Below are 13,738 nucleotides of genomic sequence, written 5' to 3'. Positions count from 1 at the left end.
TCTGTTGCCCAGGCAGGAGTGCGATGGCACGATCTTGGCTCACTGCAACCTCTGCCTCCTGGGCTCAAGTGATTCTCCTGACTCAGCCTCCCAAGCAGCTGAGATTACAGGTGCCTGCCACCACGCCCAGCTAATTTTTGTATTTTTAGTAGAGATGGGGTTTCATCATATTCGCCAGGCTGGTCTCGAACTCCTGACCTTGTGACTCACCAACCTCGGCCTCCCAAAGTGCTAGGACTACAGGTGTGAGCCACCTCGCCTGGCCAAAGATGATGATGATGATGATGATTATTTTATCCAAAATGTGTTTATTGAGATGGTTTCCCACTCATCTTGATTCAGCGTGCTTTCAGTGCTGCTTCCTCCTAAAGGAACATCCTTCTGTAAGCCTTGCTTTTCCTCCTGTAGGCTGGCAGAGGACAGTGCAGCAGCCAACACACAAAACTACCGTTTGTGCATGGCTAAGGACCGGGGTGATTTTATAGCATCCTGGCGATTTCACATCCATGAAGTAGGAATTGGGGCTCTGCACCAGGTGTTTCTTCTTGTGTTTCCTCTTCTCCTCTTCTGGAGAGGGATGAAGGAGATCCTTTGCAAGAGACGTGTTCTCATGGGTAGGTCGTCCCTGCTGGAAAGGGCCAAAGAAAATTATTTTTAAAGGGAAGTTGAACATAAAGATTTGGAAAATTAACAGCCTGGCCTTGTGAAGAATTTTTAAAATGTGTTCAGGAGAGAAAACCAACTGTGTGGCCAACTGACCGTTTGATAAGGAGGTTAGTATGACTAGGACACCAGATACTATTCATTAACACAATGGGAGGCTGACCCTGAAGACATTTCAGAGAACACTGAGGATGCCACAACCATCACAGACTCAAGTGCCAGGTCCTTGAGGGAATAACAATTTTAAGGAAGGATCCCAGGGTCCCAGTGAAACCCAGGATGCCTGTGGGAACTTGGGGCTCAGTGACTATGCTGCTTCATGTATCTCCTCCCTGAAGTCAAGCGAAGCGTTCCCCAGCTTCCCCATCTGTGGTTCAAGTGGGCCCAGGTACAGCTCAGATCACTCCTCCGGAAAACACAAGGAGCCAAACATGGGGCAGCTCCCATGCGGTGCTAACTGCGGGCATGCTAAATCTACAGCTGTGAAGGCATGGCTTTCTCCACCTAATTTCCGAGGAAGCCTTGAAGAATGCCTCAGGGCCCAATCAGAGAACTGCTACAGGGGCAGGGCTGCCATAGAAAGTTCCCACCAGGGCAATGTCCAGCAGAACTGTTGGGTTGGGGCCACCACAGAGTGCCCTCACTAGGGCAATACTCAGTTGAGCCATGTGGGCAGGGCCACCCCTGAGTTCCCAGACCCAGACCTATGATTCACTAGTGCATAATTCCAACCTGTGATAGACATAGACATCTGACTACAACCTGCAGAACTGTGGCGTGGGCTGACTCCAGCAGTCATGGCAGCAGAGTCCCCTGGAGGCTTGGGAATGTAAGCCCTACCCCAGAGTCTCTGTAAGGTGAGAGGTATAATCAAAAAAGCTGATTCTCACACCTCAAGATTAAATTTTGTTGGCCTTGTTGGGTTTGAAGTTATGTGGGACATGTTACCCCTATCTTCTTGCCTATTTCCTCCACCAACCTTTTGTTTTTGCCATGGACCTCGTGATCTGCCCGCCTCGGCCTCCCAAGGTGCTGGGATTACAGGGGTGAGCCACCTTGCCTGGCCGAGAAGAGAGTTCTTGGTAAACAGGCTTCCATGTTAAAACTAGATTTTATAATGAGGTCCACAGATGGGTGGAGGAGAAGCCTGAGTAAATTTTGGTTAAGCAGAGAAACTTTGTCATCCCTCCTGTATACATTATGCTCCCTTTTCTCCAACGGAGCTCTCTTCCAACTTGACGTTATTTTCCAATCAATCTGTTTTCCTAGTGTCGATGTTCTGATTTCATCTTACAAAACTATAGCATAAACTTTTATTTGTTGCATTATACAACATAAGCCTGACAATATAACAAATTGTTCCTAAAACTATACATTCCTCGCCTTTTTATGTGTAATTTGACTTTTTAAAAAATCTATGTAATTATAGAAGAATGTTGCTGTTATAAAAATTTTAAGGGGTGGCAGGGAATAATTCCAAAATTATAAAACTCCTTGTGACAAATTTAGGAATGATATTCAGCTAGTTCTGTAGTTTTTTGTTCCTTGAATAATCAGAGATATACATCTGATTATAAACACACATTGTGGGTTTTTTTTGGCCAGGTTGACTTTTTTTTTTTTTTTTTTTTTTTGAGATGGAGTCTCACTCTGCTGCCCAGGCTAGAGTGCAATGGCGCAATCTCGGCTCACTGCAACCTCTGCCTCCCGGATTCAAGTGATTCTCCTGCCTCAGCCTCCCGAGTACCTAGGATTACAGGCACCCGCCACCACGCACAGCTAATTTTTGTATTTTTAGTAGAGATGGGGTTTCACTACATTGGCCAGGCTGGTCTCAAACTCCTGACCTTGTTATCCACCCACCTTGGCCTCCCAAAGTGCTGGGATTACAGGCATGAGCCACTGCGTCTGGCCTTGGGTGACTTATTCTTTTAAGGAGCAATGTGGGTTAATGTTTCAAGGTGAAAAAATTTAAAAACTTGGCGGAAAGTTGGGGGAAGGGACAGAGAGATACTGAGAGAGATCAGATAGGTACATAAGCTTAGTGACTCAGCCTGTACTTCCAGTTACTTAGGAAGCTAAGGCAGGAGGATCACTTGAGCCCAAAAACTCAAGTTTTCAGTGAGCATTCATTGTAACACTGCACTCCAGGCCATGCGATAGAACCAGACCTCATCTCTAGAAAAAAAGAAAAATATATATATACATATATACATTGGTATTTGTTTCTACATATGCTTCATAGTATATGTGTACATGGATTATAGGTAGATCATATAATGGTAATAGTATTAAATTAGGTGGCAGCATTTTTTCAGGAAGTAGTATGCACGTTTGAAATTTTAATTGAGAATTAAATTTTCTGGGTGGGTTTGTGGTCTCGCTGACTTCAGGAATGAGCTGAGAACCTTCTGAACCTTAGCAGTGAGTGTTACAACTCTTAAAGGTGGCACGGACCTGAAGAGTGAGCAGCAATGTGATTTATTCTGAAGATGGAAAGAACAAAACTTCCACAGCATGAAAGGGAACCACAGCAGGTTTCCCCTGGTGGTTGGAGTGGAGTGGCCAGCTTTTATTCCCTTATTTGTCCCCACCCATATCCTGCTGATTGGTCCATTTTGCAGAGTGCTGACTGGTCCATTTTACAGAGTGCTGATTGGTCCATTTTACAGAGTGCTGACTGGTCTATTTTACAAACCTCTAGCTAGCTACAGAGCATCAGTTGGTGCGTTTTTACACAGCACTGATTCGTGCATTTTACAAACCTCTTGTAAGACAGAAAAGTTCTCCAAGTCCCCACCCGACCTAGGAAGTCCAGCTGGCTTCACCTCTCAGAATCAGCTTTTAAAGGCCATAAATTTCCAGGTAAGTAGGAATAGAAGAAACTAACATTTCCTTTGAGATCTATGATGTCATTTTTTTTCTCCATCAATGATTTAGTTCCTTCTGGATCAAATGCTTTTTATATGGATGTATGTTTTATAGTAGATGTTATATTGTCTTAATTATTTTAAAACTCCTATTCCTAGACTCTCCTGAAGGAGGAATTTAGTAGTTTTGAAGTATTTTTTGAGGCTAGGGAAGAAAAACCAAGATGACTGCATAAGGTTTCAGGGGATGTTCCATGCCTACCACCTGGAGAAAATGAGGGAGCTTTCCTCCTACCCGCCACTATTGCAGCAGCCTGCAGGAAATACGCCATCATTTCAGCACGGCCGGCTCGCCCCTGGGTATTCTGGGAAGGTGACGAGTCGGGGCTAGTGGCCGCTCGCAGGGGCCAAACCCGCCCTGGTCTGCACCGCAGTGCGCAGTGAGGATGTTGGTGCTGCTCCTCAGGGTTTTCTCTCCGCGGCCGCGGGAAGCCCGTGTTCGGTATTTGTTTTTTATGTTCTCTCATTTTTTTTTTTTTTTTTGAGATATGTTCTCTCATTTTTATGTTGTGGATTTAGTTTTTTAAAAAACATAAATGTTCCTCCTCTACAGTCTTAACAATGTACCCTATAAAATAAGATTTTAAAGGATCCTACTTTCCCTATTAATTTTAGACTTTTTTCTTTTAGTTCTGGCTTTACAAATGTGACCTAAAGAGAGCACTTGGTTTTATGTAGAACGATACAAACATCGTTTTACATGAATTTTATGGTTACAAAAATCATTTATGGGCAAATTTGTTCACGTGGCTTACTTTTAAAATATTGTGTTGTCTTTAATAGATTTTCAAAATACTTTTAAATATTTTTCAGTAAGTTTGAGGGTAGAATTTATTTTAATGAGACTCCTCTTATAAAGTACATATCTGTGTGTGCATATGTGTATATTGAATTTGCTTTTGATTCTATCCTGTCACTTGTCTAGCAAAATGTTTCTAATGGACAGAGGCCAGAGAAGCACAGCAAATTTGCCACAGTACCACATATTTTATCTTAAAAGATGGTATGGATTTTGCATTACATGCGCAAACATATATATATATAACATATAACATAAAAAAATATAAATAAAACATATAGCTGTTTGGTTTATTTTATGTGTGTGCATTAAAAAATTATTCAGTTGCCGGGTGCGGTGGCTCATGCCTGTAATTCCAGCACTTTGGGAGGCCGAGGCAGGTGGATCACGAGGTCAGGAGATCGAGACCATCCTGGCTAACACGGTGAAACCCCGTCGCTACTAAAAATACAACAAATTAGCCGGGCGTGGTGACGGGTGCCTGTGGTCCCAGCTACTCAGGAGGCTGAGGTAGGAGAACGGTGTGAACCCGGGAGGCGGAGCTTGCAGTGAGCCAAGATTGCACCACTGCACTCCAGCCTGGGCGACAGAGTGAGACTCCGTCTCAAAAAAAAAAAAAAAATTATTCAATTATGCTTGTTAAAGCAAGGTAAGGGTCACCATGGTGATAGATACAGGGACCTCTGCAGATAGAGATTGGGCTAACTCTGAATACAGCCTGGGCAAGTGGGAGTTTATAACCAAAGAGCAGGCTGGGAGGTCTGTGAATGGAAACTTACCGAGGAGAAACCTCAAAGGTTAGGGGGATTATGGCGAAACCAGCCTAAAAGGATTTTTGCTGAAGACAGGCCAGGGTGATCAAACAGCACTTGGGGGAATGGTGCAGGATGATGAACCTGGTAAGATATTTTTGTTTGTTTGTTTGGTTTTGTTTTTTTGAGACGGAGTCTCGCTCTATCCCCCAGGCTGGAGTGCGGTGGTGCCGGCTCGGCTCACTGCAAGCTCCGCCTCCCGGGTTCACGCCATTCTCCTGCCTCAGCCTCCGGAGTGGCTGGGACTACAGACACGCGCCAACACGCCCGGCTAATTTTTTGTATTTTCAGTAGAGACGGGGCTTCACCGTGTTAGCCAGGATGGTCTCGGCCTCCCAAAGTGCTGGGACTACAGGCGTGAGCCACCGCGCCGGGCCCCTGAACCTGGTAAGATATTAAGGGAGATCAGATATCAAAAGTTAAGGAGGTTCTTGCTAAAGCTGGATTTCACAAGGGAAGTGCACGGACCAGAGAAGGTTCAGGTGCCTGACTAAAGTTTGATCAAGCAAAGAATCTTTGTCAGTGTACAGAAAACTACGTTTTTATAAAATATTCTTCTGGTGCATCTGTATCTCCCCTTTTCATGGAACACAAAGCACGTTTTACATAACTTCTAGATACATGTACTTGTATTTTGAATGACCTGATGTATCTTCTCTTTACAATTCTCAGCCTCAGTATATATAAGTGGAACTTAGAAGGCAATATTCCCTGAACATACTCTTCCACCAGAATCTCCTCTACAGATTTTTGCTGCCTGTTTTACCAGTGGCTGAAGCTACCTTCTCTTATGTAAGTAGAAATGTTACATATCTCCAGCCTCTTCCTCCTTACCTGCCAACCCTGTCTAGTCCATGACTCCTCTGTTATAAATGCTTATAAAACGTTTTTTCTGAATCAGAAATGTGTTGTATTGCTCAAGCCATGTTCATTTTAATTACAATTTAACTGCATAATTTAATTTCCCCATTTTTTGGATATAGTGTTTGCTTTTCTCCAGTGGTTCTACTTTGTTCTAGTATATCCCTCTGGCAAGGGCAATTGTTTCCTCACTTGAGTGGGCATTAGTATCACCTGGGGGCTTGTTAAACTGTGCAGGCTCCATCCCAGGTTTCTAATTGTCAGGGTTTGGTTTGCGGCATAAGAATTTGCATTTCTAACAAGTGCCAGAATTGGTCTGAGGAATGCACGTTGAGAGAAGTGGGATTCGGGTTCACTAACCTGGGTTAGAGAAAATTACAGTAGTGTGCCAAATCTGAGGAGGGAGCAGAGTTGAAGCCCAGTTTCAATATGTGAATGAGTGCTTTATACACTCAAACCCCTTCAAGGGCTGGGGAGTAAGGGAGAACATGAGCGGGCGGGCAGGGGGTGTGTATAGAGGCATACACTCAATCCCAGACCTATGGATTGAGAATCACGTGTTAATACTTTCAGTGTTTTGTGTGTTTATTACAGTTTGAGAATGACTGGACCAAACTGCCTCCAAAATCTTAAGTCCCAGCAGCAAAACGAAGCTCAGACAGCATTTGGATGGCTATTGCTTTCTGTCTGTGTTTTAAGTCAGCTGTTGTTAAAGGTTTGTTTCAGAGAGTTACCCAGGTGTAATACCCTTCCAAGTAGATAATGATTGAAAGAGTATGTCCTGCAGGTGTATGATATTTTCCATCCACTTCAGCACGTTTTTCTGATGGGTCAATGACGGTCCTTGAATTGTCTGGTGTAATACTCAAAAATTCTGGAAGTGGCAAATATTCAAGGACAGACATAATATTCCACTTGGCCAAGGCTCTTCTGACAGGCTCATGTTCATGCAGGATCAGATCTGACCCAGAATCAACAGAACTGAAGCTGCACATTCAGCTTTGTGAAGGCTTCAGATGTAGCCACGGTTAAAGAAGATTGACATTAAGCAGGTGAGCAGAGTTTGCTTGAGGTTCACCCAGGGAATTCATGAGGCTGCAGGTGCATTCCTTCATGGCCTGAAAAGCACAGTTTTTGAGGAGTTGTAGTCCCTCTCAGAAACTGTTCCTGCAGAGTAGTCCTGGAAACATGTTTGTCTGCATTCAAGAAAGATCTTCCTTTTGTTCATGTAAAGGAAGCCCAACTTATTTCCCAGGTAAGAGAGCGGAAGCAACTGTGATACAGAATCCTAAGGCATGGGGGCTAGTTGTAATCCAGGCAACATGTAGGGTCAGGTTCTCCAAGTCATCCTGTGGTTAAAGGGCTCCACCCTAGGAAAGTGAGCCACCCAGGGCTTGGTAAATGACCTTATGATCAGCCCTTGGCCTGTGAGCATGTCGTAACTGAGGCACGGGACCGGGTTCTTGGTTTGAATTTGCCAGTCAAATGGCCAGTGCAGAAAGGGAAGAGAGCACAGTCCTTCAGGCCAACTCACTCACTTGGCCTATTGAAACGTTTGCTCTTCTGAGCAGAGCCTAGTATTGTTGCGGATTAAATACGGCAGAGGATGTAAGTTACCAGTATTAGTCACCATCAATTGAGTACTTACTCTGTATCAGTCACTGTTCCTATTGCTTTCCATTTCCACCCGTTATATATTAGTGACGATAAAAATGCCGTACAGGCTGGGTGCGGTGGCTCATGCCTGTAATCCCAGCACTTTGGGAGGCCAAGGCAGGTGGACCACCTGAGGTCAGGAGTTTGAGACCAGCCTGGCCAACATGGTGAAACCCCTCCGTCTCTACTAAAAAAAAACCAAAAAACAAAAAAAACCTAAACAAAAAGTACCCCGGCACGGTGGCGGGCTTCTGTAATCCCAGCTACTTGGGAGGCTGAGGCAGCAGAATTGTTTGAACCTGGGAGGCGGAGGTTGCAGTGAGCCAAGATTGTGCCATTGCATTCTAGCATGGGCGACAAAAGCGAAACTCCATCTCAATAAAGAGAAAAAGCCATACCAAAAGGCTAAGAGCCTTGTTCAGCCTCACACAGGAAAGTGGCAGAGCTAGGGTATTAATTCAGGCATTCACAATCCAGATCCTCTACACATTTCACTGACATGAAACCCAGAAATTTCAGGTCTATTACCTTGAACCCAGAACTATCTTTTCTCAAACTTGTTTTCTTGTGAGGTATGTATAGGAAAAAAATTGCATACAATACAGTACTGCTTTACAAATATGTAATCTAATACCCAAGTCGAGAAAAAAATGATCCTGAGCTCCTCAAAACTCGTGGGTATCCCTTCCCCATCTTGACCTTTTCTTCTGAGATGAGCCCTCCATGCTGCTGTTTGTAATTTTATTCCTCGTGATTACATATTTAAGCTACAGGAATACATCTTATATGGTTTTGCTTATGCTTACCTGTATGTATTTTTTTTGTCTTTCCCATTTGATATTTCATTTTCTGTAGTTATCCATGTTGTGTGTAATTCTAACTTCTTAATTTTTATTGATAGTGTTATCTCATTATATATAATATATGCTGCATGTAGTATGTATCTTTCTCACTATGTATGTATACAGAGTGTATGCGTTTCACTATATAGACGTATCATTATCTTAGTGTTTCCATATGCATGCCACAGTAAGCAGATCCCTTCCCCCACCCCCACCCGGTGAGATGGAGTCTTGTTCTATCGCTCAAGCTGGATGGAGTGCAGTGGTGCAATCTCGGCTCACTTCAGCCTCTGTCTTCCAGGTTGAAGCGATTCTTCTGCTTTAGCCTCCCATGTAACTGGGACTGCAGGCACCCGTCACCACACCCAGCTAATTTTTGTATTTTTAGCAGAGACAGGCTTTTACCATGTTGTCCCGGCTGGTCTCTAACTCCTGACCTCAGGTGATCTGCCCACTTCAGCCTCCCAAAATGCTGGGATTACAGGCGTGAGCCACCATGCTCGGCTGCCGATGCCTTCTATACCTGATGATTGTTTGGGTTGTGTCTAGTCTGCAGTTATCACCGACACTGCAGTCGTAATCACTAAAGTATGTGTATCCTGATTTACACAGGTACACATCTCTCAGGGATCTGTTACTGGAAGTGGAATTGATGGATCTTCAATTCAAATGTTGCTCATGGCAGGGTTAATTATAACAAGCACTTTGGTAAACTATCTGCTATTACCTAGAAAACCATGTATACCTTAGACATGCACCAGCCATTCTACTGTGTGGAGTAGGCCACGGAAAAGTACATGCACAGTTGATGAAAAGACATGTATTTAAATGTTTATAGCAGCATTATTTGTAATAGCCAAAAACTGGAAATAAAGCAAAGTGGGTAAGTAAATGGTGGTATATAAATTCAATGGAATTCAACTATAAATAATAAAAAATAATGACCTGTATCTACATGTAAAAACCTTGATGAATTTTATAAACACAAAGTTGAGCAAAATAATCTAGGCAAAAACTTACCTGTCTTGAGTTCATCTCTATAACATTCAGAAGTCAGTGTGAAAAGTCAGGATGGTGGTTGCCTGTGAACAGGAGAGAGGCTGTTTTGGGAAGGGCTCACTTGGGTCTTCACAGTTGCTGGAGTTCACTGTGATGAATTTAGGGTTTGTTTCTTTTTACCACCATATATATATATATATATATATTTTTTTTTTTTTTGAGACAGAGTCTCACTCTGTTCCCCAGGCTGGATGCCTGGCTTTTTATATTTTAGTAGAAATGGGGTTTCAGCATGTAGCCCTGGCTGATCTCAAACTCCTGAGCTCAGGAGTCTTTCCTTCTGTACGGGAGGGAAGACCTTTCTTCTACTTCCTGTGAATTCAATGATTGAGTCCATGAAAGAAATTGACAGTAGTCAGATTAACGGGAGAAAAGGTATACAAATTAGATATGGACACAGGGACATCACATGAAAGAAAAGCAAATGTCCCAGAACCCAGTGAGATCCAGAAGCTTCTGTACCCTCTTCTTAGGACAGAGGGTATAGATGATTAGGTAACTTAGGGGAGAGTAAACAGTTTGGGGGAAAGATAAACGGACTGTCGGAAGAACAGGTAACAGCCGGTGACAAAGTCTGCGTGTGTTGTCAAGGTCTACTCTCCTCTCCTGTGATAGGAGCCAGTCTTCCCTGGTTGGTGAGTTTCCTGGGGAGGGAATTCATGACAATTAAGTTCCTTTTGGATAATCTCTTTAGATAAGGAAGCTCAGAGAAAACCTCTGCCTGTATGAGCTGCTCCCCACATACCCTCAGTTCAAAGTAATCAGCATACCGAAGCATCATATTTTCGGGTGGAGATCCTCCCACCTCAGTCTCTTGAGTAGCTGGGACCACAGGCATGCACCATCATGCCTGGCTAATTTTTTTAAAATTTTTTTCCAGAGACAGAGTCTCACCATATTGCCCAGGCTGGTCTCCAATTCCTGGCCTCGAGTGATCCTCCTACCTCTGTCTCCCAAACAGCTGGGATTACAGGCATGAGTCACCATGCCCAGGCTAGGGATGGCATTTCCTGAACTCCTTCAGCCCTCTTGGGAAATGTGCAGGCAGGAAGAAAAAAAAATACCCCTGTCCACAGCCAAGTCTTGTTGAACTTATGCTTGGCAGAATAGAACCTTACAGCCAACCACGTGCAAACTGGGATGATAAATGTCTGCATGTCTGACAGAAGGTTTGGCTTCTGATTCAGCTGTGGTGATATTTCCATCTACTTAACTCCAAATTCTATTAGCTAGTTTAAACTCTTTATTGGACTATGAACACTGTAAGTACACAATCATATGATTATTTTATCTTTTGACTTAAATAGAATTGTGTATGAAGGCTGTACTGAAGTTATTCAGGGTTGAGTCAGGAAAAGCTAAATTTCAACCTCTTTTAAGAAAAATACTGATGCCTCCAAATCCATAGTATATATGTTGCTTACTAGTTTATAAAGGGCCCTGGAAGAAAGGACATTTCCAGTGTTTTATGTCAATCATAGGAAAATAAGCTGTAATTCTTTGATTACTAAAAGTAGGATTGTGGCCAGCATGGTGGCCCACACTTGTACAGCACTTTGGGAGGCTGAGATGGGAAGATTGCTCAAGGCCAGGAGTTTGAGACAAGCCTGGATAACATAGCAAGACCCCATCTCTACATAAAGAACAATGTATGATTGCCTTCCCCCCACCAATCCCCGACACTTCCCTGGCTCCAAACCCCAATTCCTCTGCTCTCATTTCTGCTGTGTCTTACTCTGTGAAGCTTTCAAAAACTGCCTTTCTAGAGTCCTCCTTTTCCTTTTTATGAATTTATTATTGTTGTTTAATTAAAAGACAGGGTCTCACTCTGTTGCCCAGGCTGGGTGCAGTTGTGCGATCACTACAGCCTCCGTCTCCAAGCGATCCTCCCATCTTAGCCTCCCCAGTGGCTGGGACCATAGGTGCATGCCACCATGCCCAGCTAATTCTTTTTTTGAGATGGAGTCTTGCTCTGTTGCCCAGGCTGGAGTGCAGTGGCGTAATCTCGGCTCACTGCAAGCTCCGCCTCCCGGGTTCACGCCATTCTCCTGCCTCAGCCTCCTGAGTAGTGGTAGCGCCTGCCACCATGCCCAGCTAATTTTTTGAATTTTTAGTAGAGACAGGGTTTCACCATGTTAGCCAGGATGGTCTCGGTCTCCTGACCTCATGTTCCGCCCACCTTGGCCTCCCAAAGTGCTGGTATTACAGGCGTGAGCCACCGCGCCCGGCCCACTAATTTTTTAATCCTTTTGTCGAGATGGGGGTCTCACTGTGTTAATCTAGTTTCTAACTCCTGGCATCAAGCAATCCTTCTGTCCAAAGTGCTGAGATTGCAGGCATAAGCCGCTGTGCCAGGCCCCTCATTCTTTAAATAGCTACTTTAGATTCTATTGTGATGCTATTTTAATAATTTTCCCATTTTCCAACTTTTATTATACTAATGAGTAGGTGATTCCTTTTTAAATTATATATGTAAATTTTTATATATTTGAATAATATGTTTACATGGTTAAAAAATCAAAATATACAAAAGGCATATAGTGAGAAGTCATCTTTCCACCCGTAATGACAATATATCCCCTTTTGCCTGGCATAGATGCACACATAAATTATTGTCCTGACATGATTATGAATAATCCTACTTTCTGTCAGAAGTGTGCTAGTTTGGATGATAAATTATACAGACATTCTGCTTATATCCTTGCTTCTTCACCATGCTGTTATATTCCTTCCAATTCAGAGGCAAATGTGGTATTGTTGCCTATGTCTCTTCCAGAGGAATTTTATTTGTATTTTGTAAGTACATACATGAATTCTGTTTTTTTGCACTCTTAAACAAATGGATGTATCCATGCTGTTTTAATTTAAATTTTTACTTTGAAACAACCTTAAACTTACAGAAGTTAAAAGAATATTAGTAGCCAGGTATGCTGGCTCACAGGTATAATCCCAGCACTGTGGGAGGCTGAGATGGGTGGATCGCTTGAGGCCAGGAGTTCGAGACCAGCCTGGGCAGCATAATGAGACCTCCTCTCTACAAAAAAAAAAATGTAAAAGTTAGATGGTTGTGGTGTTACATGCCTATAGTCCCAGCCACTCAGGAGGCTGAGGCAGGAGGATCGCTTGAGTCCAGGAGTTAGAGGCTGCACTGAACCATGATCACACCCCTGCACTCCAGCCTGGATGATAGAGTGAGACCCTGTTGCTTAAAAGAATGTTAAAAAAAAACAAAACCCTACCCTTTACCCAGATTCACAAATACTAATATATTTTCACATTAGTTTATCAGTTTTTTTCCCTCCCTCTTTCGTTTCTCCCCCTTTCGTTGTTGTTGTTGTTTTTTTTTTTTTTTTTGGAGACAGGGGCTTGATTTGTCACCCAGGCTGGGGTGCAATGACACAATCATAACTCACTGACATTTCAAACTCCTGGGCTCAAAGAAACCTCCTGCCCGAGCCTCCAGAGTAGCTGGGACTACCATCATATGTCTCTGTACCTGGCTAATGTTAAAAATTTTTTATAGAGACAGGATCTTGCCATGTTGCCCAGGCTGGTCTCAAACTTCTGGTCTCAAGTGATCCTCCCACCTTGACATCCCAAAGTGTTTTGATTACAGGTATGAGCCACCAAGCCTGGCCTCCTTTCCCTCTTTTTCTTCTCCTTCTGTTTCCCCCTGCTTATAAACTTTTTAATTTTTCTTTTTCTTTTTTTTTTTTTTACTTTTGACCACTTTGGGAATAGGTTGCAGACATCATGTCCCTAATGCATTTCCTGAGAACCGGGATATATATTTGGATAACCATAGTAAAGATATTAATTCAGGAAATGTAACAATACAATTATTTTGTCCAATCTACAGGCTATAACCCAATGTCTTCATTTGCCCCAATAATGTTATTTATGGCTTTTTCATGTTAAGTATCTTGTTTAACACTATGTATCTTATCAGTCTGCCATAATGTTTAATATCTTTACTCTGGAATGGTTCCTCTGCCTGCCTCTGCCTTTCATGTGTTTGTGACTTTTGAAGCGTGCATGCTAGGTATGTTACAGAATGCCCTCAGCTTGAGTCCATCTGAAGTGTTCTTAAGACTGGATTCTACTGATGCTGCTTTG

The 13,738-nt window shown here is 43.1% G+C and overlaps 2 protein-coding genes across 3 annotated transcripts in view; one reads left to right on the top strand and one right to left on the bottom strand.

The window, feature by feature from the left end:
- Positions 1–13,738, top strand: part of SNRPN (small nuclear ribonucleoprotein polypeptide N) — a 115,301-nt gene that overhangs the window by 49,689 nt on the left and 51,874 nt on the right. Inside the window, exon 3 of the mRNA XM_017960408.3 lies at positions 5,877–5,996. The gene's annotated coding sequence lies outside the window, so the exon portion shown is untranslated. The remainder of the gene's footprint in view (positions 1–5,876; positions 5,997–13,738) is intronic.
- LOC108586658 (40S ribosomal protein S27-like) lies at positions 292–3,881 on the bottom strand. Of its 2 annotated transcripts, none has more exons than XM_021941674.2 (2): positions 3,829–3,881; positions 292–628 (listed from the first exon to the last, which is right to left on the bottom strand). In XM_021941674.2, the coding sequence occupies exon 2, from the start codon at positions 506–508 to the stop codon at positions 350–352; it is 159 nt and encodes a 52-aa protein (XP_021797366.2). In that variant the 5' UTR covers positions 509–628; positions 3,829–3,881; the 3' UTR covers positions 292–349. The 2 variants fall into 2 exon arrangements, with proteins under 2 accessions (XP_021797366.2, XP_031524822.1); XM_031668962.1 differs by having other exon boundaries at positions 3,799–3,859.

This window comes from Papio anubis, chromosome 7, assembly GCF_008728515.1.
Source record: "Papio anubis isolate 15944 chromosome 7, Panubis1.0, whole genome shotgun sequence".
Taxonomy (NCBI): domain Eukaryota; kingdom Metazoa; phylum Chordata; class Mammalia; order Primates; family Cercopithecidae; genus Papio; species Papio anubis.
The sequence above is the reverse complement of the archived record's forward strand: the minus strand, read 5'-3'. Positions and strand labels throughout refer to the sequence as shown.